We start from the raw sequence: 9987 nt of genomic DNA on the forward strand, positions 1-9987 counted from the left end.
ACGGATCCCTACTGGGAGATGGGATTGTTTTACTCACAGATTATCCACAGTGGATATTCTTGTGGATAGACCTATACACAATGACTTTCCTCTTGAAAACAATGGCACAGCAACTTTATAGTCGACTTAACAGCAAATATCAGTTGGATGACACGTTTAGTAACAGTGCATTTAAAATGTAGCTTGCGTTTGTTTAACCATAAAAATATCAATGGAAAAGAAAATCACTTGAGTGGTTTACATGATGGTTATGGAGCCTGCCCTGCTAAAAGTGCCAGAGAATGGTAGGAATAAATCCTCGGCTCATCTCCAACAGTCACACAAACATTAAAAGTATGGCTGATTCAATTATTAGAGGATACTTTTGAACCACAACCTACACATTTGAGTGTGCGAAAATTATAACACAGCAGCTCTAACGGTGAAATGTAATACATCAGAACGTTCGCTTTGTTGTTTGTTCGTGAAATGTGTTGTCTCCAAACATCTGTGGAATAAAACTGAAAGGAGAACAGGCATTGGAAGTCACGTGACAACTGTGCAACTGGACTGGGATCTGGCAGAATAAAGAATCAGAATCTTTATTCGTTTGTAATAAAAGACTTGACCACGATCTCTGGCTCAGTGTCCTTTATTCGGTCCGTACTGCGTTCCCACACGGCTGTCTCTCTTATTCTCTCTGTGCTGGTTCCGATGTCACTCCAGTCCACATCAGCAGCCCCGCTGCTGTTCTTGTCGCTCTTGCAGCCCCACAGCAGCTCCGCTGCTGTACTCTCACACAGCTCCCTTGGCTGTTCCCGCTGCAGCTCTGACAGCCTCGTGCTGTCTCCTTCTCGTCGCTCCTGCGACTCTTGGCAGCCACCCCGCTGCCCCTCACACACAGCCTTACTGCCTATCTCTATCTGCAGCTTTACACCTCCCAGTAGCTCCCTACTGTTCCCAGGGTTGGCTCCCGCTTCTGACGGTGCCCCCTCGGCTCGTACGCCCGCGTGGCCCCACACCTTTCCATTCACACCCCGACTGACTTCTCCTTCCGGTTTACCCGCTTAAGGACCCCCTACCTTTCACCCACGTCACCTGGCTCCGCCTCCTCGTGACGTCACATCCGGAAGGTCGCTTTCGCCCGCATTACACCACACTCCCCCATAGAAAAAACCCAGCCGACCTCGGCTGAACAACACCAAAGCGTAATGCGGTGAACCGACCTTCCCCCTTAAAGGACACTAAGCATGCAATATAACAACAAGAACAACACACAAGTAACATCGACGAACGTACGAAAGCATGCGATAAATACGACGGCAAGAACAAGAACAATAACAACATACAATCAACGAAACGTAAGCGATTTGGAACGAGTGCGGGTCGCCGGCCCGTCCCGGACGGTCGGCGGCCCACTTGTAGAACGGGGACGCGATGGAACACGAGAAATGACAGGGGGTAATTCCCCTGCTGCGATTGGAAGTCCACCGACATCTCGTGTCCCTGACGAATCAGTCTTGGTCGTATTCCGCGAATGCGCCTGCAGCGGGGTCGGAAGGGTCGCCGGGCTTGAAGGTACCGCAGCCCTGGCAGGCGCCCTCCGAACAGGCCCACTCCTCCCCCGCGGTGTCACGGTCGGCCTGTCTGGAACAGGTACGACAGGCGCTCTAGCAAGATCAATGGACGCAGGCGGGGAAGAGTCAGAGTCAGCAGCAACAGACCCCGGCAAGGCAACATTGGGAGATGACGCATCACGTAGGGGAGCAACATATGGTTTCAACCGCGACGTATGAACAAACCAACGGCGAGAACCAAACTGAACGCGCACCGACTGTGGATTGGGAACCTCAATGAGGCGCACAGGACCATGCCAAGGTTTGTGCAATTTAGGAGAGGTCCCCGGCCGCACCTGCGGGCAATGGAGCCAGGCCAGGTCTCCCACCTTCCAGGGGCACTCCCCCTCAGACCGCCGAGCATACCGCTCGTTCCGGGCCTGGGCTTTGGCCGTAGCCATGCGGGCGTTTTCCCGCGCCTCCGTAACCCGGCGAACCGTGTCCTGAATGTATTCAGGGAGTGGTTTACGAGGTCCCTTCACCCCAGTACCCAATTGCACATCCACCGGAGGCACGTTTTCCCGACCATACATAAGGTAAAACGGCGAATACCCTGTAGCCGCATGGGGCGTCATCCTGTACGCCGAAAGCACTCCGGGGATGTGCAGATCCCAATCCGATTGCTGTTCACTCACAGTATGGCAAAGCATGGCAGACAATGTCCTGTTCAGCCGCTCAACCATACCATCCGTCTGCGGATAGTATGGAGATGTCCGTATCTTCTTAGTCCCAAGGCCTGCGCACACTTCAGCCAATAATTTAGAAGAGAAATTTCGGCCCTGGTCCGTGAGGAGTCTCTCCGGCGCCCCCTTGTCCATAATGTACCCAAACAAAAAGGCGTCGGTGATGGCCGCGGCCGACTGATCGGGCAACGGCCAGGCCATCGGCCAACGGGAGAGATACTCAACCCCTACCAGCAAATATTTATTTCCCCTCGCCGATGGTGGGAAGGGTCCCAATATGTCCAGTGCCACCAATTCATTGACTCGAGACACCTGAATCGACTGGAGAGGCGGCACGTAAGGATGTTTAGGCGGCTTACGCCGGGTGCATTCAGGGCACGCGCGCACGTGCCCTACGACATCTGTCGCCATGCCGTGCCAAAAATAATGACGTTGTAACGTCAACAAGGTCTTCTGCACCCCTAAATGCAATAGTGTGTCACAATGGAGAGTTCTAATCAACTCAAATCGCAAGGACGTTGGTACCACCACACGCCAGCTTTCCTGGAACCTTTCTTGCCACATATGCAGATCATCTCGGAGAGCGGTTCGCGGCCCCACAGCCGAACTCGGACTCCCATTGTCCCTCATAGACCGCTTCCGCATGGACAACAACGACTCGTCCATCATCTGTTCCCGAATCCAGACAGACCGCGGCAGATTCAAAACCCCATCAGTCGGTCCCGGTTCCATCGGAGTATCCGACTTCCCGACGGCCAACGTAAGCGGCTGAGGGGGGTTCAGAATCGGCGAACACCTATGCGTCCCCGACGCACACTTACAAGGGGCGCGCCCTGGTAATCTGGAAAGTGCGTCAGCGTTCGCATAGCGCACTCCCTTCCGATGTTGAATTTGGAAGGAAAATTCCTGCAGCGTGTCCAACCAACGTGCCCACTGTCCCGATGGCTGGTCCATTTTAAGTGCATATTGCAAGGCCGCATGATCCGTACGCACAATAAAAGAACGACCGTAAAGGTACGGTCGAAATTGCCGTAGGAAAAAAACAACCGCCAAAAGTTCTCTACGAGTGACACAGTAGCGTGTTTCCGCAGGCGACAAGACTCGGCTACCATACGCCACGACGCGCTCTACGCCCCCTTTAGACTGTGATAATACAGCCCCAATACCTGTGTCACTCGCGTCCGTATCAAGAATGAAAGGGCGATCAAAATCGGGATAATCCAATGTCGGGGCCGTAGCCAATAGATCACGCAGACTCCGAAAGGCTGCCTCTTCCGGCTCTCCCCAAACAAATTTCCGTCCTTTACCCGTAAGGAGATGCAAGGGCCTCGCAATCGTCGCAAACCCCGGCACAAATCTTCGGTAATACGAGGCAAATCCCAAAAACCGGCGAACATCCCCCACAGAGGCCGGAGTCGGCCAATCCCGGACACACGCCGTCTTTTCCGGATCCGTGGACACCCCCTCTGCACTCACAATGTGCCCCAAATAACGGACGGACCGTTGCAGTAGGTGGCATTTCTTTGGTTTGAATTTCAAATTGGCAGAGCGCATCCTCGTGAACACTGTCTCCAGCCGCGTTAAATGTTCCTCAAATGTGCGGCTGAACACAATAATATCGTCCAAAAATATAAGACACGTCTCCCACTGCAACCCCGTCAAAACGAGCTCCATCAATCTTTGAAATGTAGCAGGGGCCGCATTCAATCCCATCGGGAGGCAGTTGTATTGAAATAACCCCTGCGGCGTACGGAATGCGGTTTTCTCCCGTGAGGACTCGTCAAGGGGAAGCTGCCAAAATCCTGAAGAGAGGTCCAGTGTGGAAAAGAACTTAGCCCCCGACAATGCGTCAAGGGAGTCGTCCATACGCGGCAGGGGGTACGCATCTGCCACCGATATCTTATTCAATTTCCGGAAATCGACACAAAATCGCAAGTTGCCATCCTTTTTCTTAACCAAGACCACAGGAGCGCCCCATGGGCTGTTAGATGGCGATATAATGTCCGCAGCCAACATGTCTTCCACCGCCCCCCGAACGTGTTCTCGCTCCGCTGGACTCATCCGATGCGAATTTAACCGAATAGGGGCAGCGTCGCCCGTCTCAATGTGATGGGAAAGCAACGATGTGCGTCCCAAATCCAAATCGTCGGAGCTGAACACATCCGAATACGTCAGCAACAATTTACGCAGCGCATCACGTTGCCCCACGGACAGGGAATAATTTTCGTCACATAAGGTAGCGATCCAACGATTATCCGAACCCCTTGGCTCGGAAACACCAGCGACCACTCCCCGGCGATGCGGACAATCGTGCGTCGCAAACGCCGTAGTGGCATGTGCCACAACCGTACCGGCCGGAACACGGATGTTTTCCACCCCCGCATTAAGCACCTGTAAAACCGGTAATTGATCCGGCCGGACGATGGTCTGTGCCCCAACTAACGCCAATCCCGTTGTTATCGTGGCGGATGGTGACAACAAGACCCCTAATGCTCCTAGCCGATTGGGCAGGGGCTTCCGATACCGCAAGGGTATAAGCATCTGTGAACCAGGTGGGATGTCCACAGATGCGACGGACAGCGCCTGCACCTGTACGGCCGAAGCAGGTCGCCCCCAGGGCGACGGCAGAAATGAGATTCGACGGCCCCCCGGCAATTCAATACAATTCTCATTGATTTTAATCAAAATGGGCATCTTAGCCAAAAAATCCGTGCCTAGTAAGCAAGGAACCGCCAAAGATCTCGATATTAACACAACGCCCGAAGCCGACACATCCCCTATAGATATCTTAGCATCCACCTGGCCCACGATACCCATACTACCCCCGTTCGCAGCGACGCAAGACCCATAAACCGGACGCACAGCCCCTGGCGGAATGCCCAACAGATGGAAAATGACATCCGATATAATAGTCGCAGACGCTCCCGAGTCGACCAAAATGCGCACGTCCACACCTTGTATGGACCCCGGTACAGTGGACGAACCCGTAGCGGCCGCGACAACTCTCCGTGCCAATTTGCGCCACTGCGTAACTGAATGACAAGGCCCCGTCGATGGCCTTTCTTTAACAACAACAATAGGATCGCGCAACAAAGGTGGTGGGTGAGGTGTAAAGCCTTGCCGAGTGTCTGGTGCGTGCCGACATGCCTGTTTCGGAGGTTCCTTGGTCGGCTTGTCCGGTGTTGTGGGCTCCTGCTGCGGCGGACCCGGGAAGCGGGCCCAGCAATCTTTGGCGTAATGGCCCCTACGGCCGCAGCGGAAGCAATCGGCCTCGTTGCGCCGAAGCGCAGGTCTTGCATCCCGGCGGCCCCGTCCCGATGGCGTAGCGCGCGGCCCCGGCCTTCCGCGTCCCGACCATGGAGAGGAGGCAGCCGTCAGCTCCTGTGGACCCCGCTCATCCGGCACATAGATCGCCCTTGTGGGGTCCCACCCCATCGCGCCTCCTTCCTTGACGGGCCCACCCGTCCATGCCGCCACTTGCTTCCAGCGACGGAGATTAAACTGCGCATCCAGACACTTTGCTGCCGCCCGGGACGTGAGCTTCTCATGCCCACACACAGGCATGGGGATCCCCAGATCCCGAGACAGCTCCAGCATTTTTCCCAATATGAGAGGCTCGAGCAGATCCTGTGGCGTGTCAGGATATGCTGCCATGGCCAGCTCCAACACCGCACCCCTGAACGCCACGGGCGATTCTTCGGGTGCTCGTTGTCGTTGAGCGAATCGCCGATGCGCGTCGTCAGGTGGCTCATAGGCGTCGGCCATTTCCTCAAAAACTCCACATAAAGTCTTCTTCTTATCGGCCGTTATGGAACGGAAAAATCGAACAGATTCGTCGTCCAGTAGAGTCGGCAACACTTCCAAGGCCTCCGCATCGGTCCATCTTGCTGAACGAACCGCCGCCAAAAATCGGCAGGCGAAAGCGCTCCAATCGCCCCCGATAGAGAATTCCTTAACTGTAGTAAGGTGGCGACTCCGACTCCTCTTTACGCCGTCTTCCAATGATGGTTGTTCTGGAGGCAAATTCAAAATGGCGTCGGCCCGCGGCGTGGCCAAGATGGCGGTTTGGCGCCGCGGAGCGCGCAAGATGGCGTCTTCTTGCCGCGTGGCCAATGGCGGCGGCAGGGCAGGCAACGTGGCGGCCCGTGGAGCACCTTCTCGTTCCATCGCCGTGCTTGGCGTAACGAGGTGACATAGATGCGCCAGGACGTCCTTGAGTGTCTCCAGTTGTTCTGCCACCTGTTGCCATCTTTGGTCAGCGTCCGATGTTGTTGACGGACCCGCCATCGCGCCGACATCTTCCACGCCCGTCCCCGTGCTCGCCTCAGCAGGGCTCTCCTCCACCACCCCAGCAGAATCCGTGGTCGGAGGGAATTCGTCGTCGTCGGACGAAGAAGCCGATGCTGGCGCCGGGGGAATTTTCTTCCTTACTTGCTTAGACATGCCGTTTCACTTCTGACCCCAGTGTAATAAAAGACTTGACCACGATCTCTGGCTCAGTGTCCTTTATTCGGTCCGTACTGCGTTCCCACACGGCTGTCTCTCTTATTCTCTCTGTGCTGGTTCCGATGTCACTCCAGTCCACATCAGCAGCCCCGCTGCTGTTCTTGTCGCTCTTGCAGCCCCACAGCAGCTCCGCTGCTGTACTCTCACACAGCTCCCTTGGCTGTTCCCGCTGCAGCTCTGACAGCCTCGTGCTGTCTCCTTCTCGTCGCTCCTGCGACTCTTGGCAGCCACCCCGCTGCCCCTCACACACAGCCTTACTGCCTATCTCTATCTGCAGCTTTACACCTCCCAGTAGCTCCCTACTGTTCCCAGGGTTGGCTCCCGCTTCTGACGGTGCCCCCTCGGCTCGTACGCCCGTGTGGCCCCACACCTTTCCATTCACACCCCGACTGACTTCTCCTTCCGGTTTACCCGCTTAAGGACCCCCTACCTTTCACCCACGTCACCTGGCTCCGCCTCCTCGTGACGTCACATCCGGAAGGTCGCTTTCGCCCGCATTACACGTTTATACTGGAGGAATCCGATGAGCTATGAAGCTCTTTATCATGGATATCAAGTTGGGACGGGTCAGAAAGGAAGTGATGGCGACGTGCTCCGGCATCAACAAAATCAGCAGTGATGACTTTTTTGAACTATAAACCATTATTTATTTTACCAGGTCAGGCCCACTAAGCCATATAGCTGTTTTTTAGAAGCAACCTGGCCACAAATAATATCTCAACGAAGTGGCTTATCACGTGGAATGTATAGCAGGCAAATACTCTAAACGCGTGATGTTGATTCTGAATGTGGAGGGAAAAATCGCAGGACCCAGAGAAAAATCCACGCAACCACGGGGAGAGAGACATTCAAACTCCGAAGATACAGCAGGCGTCAGGGTCGGGATCGAACCCCCAACCTCCTGCGTAAGGCGAGCAAGATAACATATCGCCACCGCGAGATGTTGACTTTAACTTGAGTGCTTCCTAAGCCACTCCAAGGAGCTGCCTCTAAGTAGGGGGCACACGCAGGCATTGCTCTCCTTAGGAGAGGGGGGGGGGTGCAATTTGCCAGCACCCTCTCTTCTCATGTCTCTCCCCCATAGAATGGCGACTGCATGAGCTCCGCGAATCTGTCCGAACGGCGTTGTTTATCGTCCGTAACTCTCTCCCCGTGTGTGCATCTGGCAGGAAGAAAAAGACAAAACGCTTTCCCGTGGAAACCTCCATCCCCCTCTCGATCCAAGAAAAGGTGAACGTGAAGGCGGTTGATGGCGGGGAGCCGGAGAAGCAGCGCATGGATGGCGACGTGGTGGTCGAGGTGGTGGGATGCAGAGGCGAGCATCCGAGTGCGTCTTACAAGGAATACGTCAAGGGATGTTGAATGCGCAAGAGCTGGGCAGAATTGCTCGTCATTCGTCATCTTGAATCCAATCGGTCTTTTGAGCTTTTCCCTTGACAGACGCAGTACGTTGTTTACTCTCGTCGTCGCATTATCGTCGCCATCCACATTGTCATCATGATCATCATCGGCAAAAACTGAAGATCTTTACCCACCAAAAGCGTCACTCAATATTCAATAATAATTTTCAGGAGGATCCTTCTTTGCTCGTGCCGTTAGGTCAAATTCTTCTCGAGTGTTTTGACCGCGTTTGTAATTCAGTTGTACTGTATTTATAAGTTGTTGTTGTTTTTTTTTAAATATCCCCGCAATTAAACTGGTTCCCCCATTCACTTGATCAACCCGAGCAGCACGCTTGTCACGTGACCTACTCTGGCTACCGGCGAGTGGGTCACGACCCTTCCCTGCCACGCCTCGAAGTAGATCGATCAATGAAATCTCGTGTTGGCGTGCCACAGCCTCACAAGAGTTTTATAACAACTCTTACAATAATTATTACTTTACATAAATATATCTTTGTTATTTTTTTCGAAACCTCTTTGTTGTATTGCATCCGACAAGACGTGTAGGTGAATAAGAGACCTCGTGACAGAATTCCGCAGTCGTTCTTAGGCCATATGTAATAAAAGACTTGACCACGATCTCTGGCTCAGTGTCCTTTATTTGGTCCGTACTGTATTACCCACACGGCTGTCTCCTCTTTGCTCAGTCCCCACAGTGCTGACTCCGATGTCTCTCTCTTCTCCACCAGCAGCCCCTCTGTTGGCCTCTGTCGCTCCTGTAGCCCCCACAGCAGCTCCGCTGCTGTTACTCACTCTCAGCCCCCCTGGCTGTACCCGCTGCTGCTCTTCTCCCTCTTGCTTACTCCGCAGCGCTGACAGCCTCGTGCTGTCTCTCTCTCTCTCTCTTCGTCGCTCCTGCGACTCTCTGCAGCCACACCGCTGCCTCCGACACACAGCCTTCCTGCTCCTGCGACTCGCTGCAGCCACACCGCTGCCTCTAACACACAGCCTTCCTGCTCCTGCGACTCTCTGCAGCCACACCGCTGCCTCTAACACACAGCCTTCCTGGCTGTACTCTCCGCAGCTTCTCACCACCCTTTAGCTCCCTGCTATTCTCCGGGGTTGGCTCCCGCTGGCCAACGGTGCCCCCTCCTCACGTTCGCCCGCGCGGCCCCACTCTTTTCCATTCACACCCCGACTGCCTTCTCCTTCCGGTTTACCCACTTAAGGACCCCAACCTTTTCACCCACGTCACCTGGCTCCGCCTCCCCGTGACGTCACATCCGGAAGGTCGCTTACGCCCGCATTACACATAGAGTGCGAGAATGTTGCATGTTCCGAAAAATATAAATTAATTTCTGGTGTGCCCTCATACGATGAAGGTAGAATTAAAAGCCTCACATTTCACGAGTCTTCCTGAGATGTTGTGAACACAATCACGGGTATTGGTTTTGCATCCTTTCTCAGGGTTCAGCAGAACCTTTCTATCAAATCTTATTACCATCTGTCTGTATTAACAGGTCTGTATTTTTATTAATGCTAAAATAAATATATGCAAGCTGTTTCTCCATTCAGACTGTGGATTTTAATTAACAAAACAAATATGAGCATGTTTGACTCTGGGGTCATGTCAAAATCCCTCCTAGGAGTGTATCTCTTTAAACACGTGCACGTAAATTAACAGAGTCGACCATCGTTTCTGCTCAAATGAGCATGGGCATAGTGCACGTTTCCAATGCAGGTAACAGGCGTTTAGCTCGTGGCATAAGTTGTTCAAATAATTTCACATTGTAACGCGCATGGTTAATATTGGCTCGCTCT

At 53.7% G+C, this 9987-nt stretch overlaps 1 protein-coding gene across 4 annotated transcripts in view; it reads left to right on the forward strand.

The window, feature by feature from the left end:
• Window positions 1–9730, forward strand: part of LOC144722944 (uncharacterized) — a 50111-nt gene extending 40381 nt beyond the window's left edge. For all 4 annotated transcript variants that reach the window (XM_078601374.1, XM_078601375.1, XM_078601376.1 and 1 more), the window contains one exon: window positions 7954–9730. In XM_078601374.1, coding sequence (XP_078457500.1) covers window positions 7954–8146 — 193 coding nt within the window. In that variant the 3' untranslated portion in view covers window positions 8147–9730. The remainder of the gene's footprint in view (window positions 1–7953) is intronic.
• Window positions 9731–9987: the final 257 nt, after the last annotated feature.

The sequence above is a fragment of the Lampetra planeri genome, chromosome 16 (genome assembly GCF_965212315.1).
Source record: "Lampetra planeri chromosome 16, kcLamPlan1.2.h2, whole genome shotgun sequence".
Taxonomy (NCBI): domain Eukaryota; kingdom Metazoa; phylum Chordata; class Hyperoartia; order Petromyzontiformes; family Petromyzontidae; genus Lampetra; species Lampetra planeri.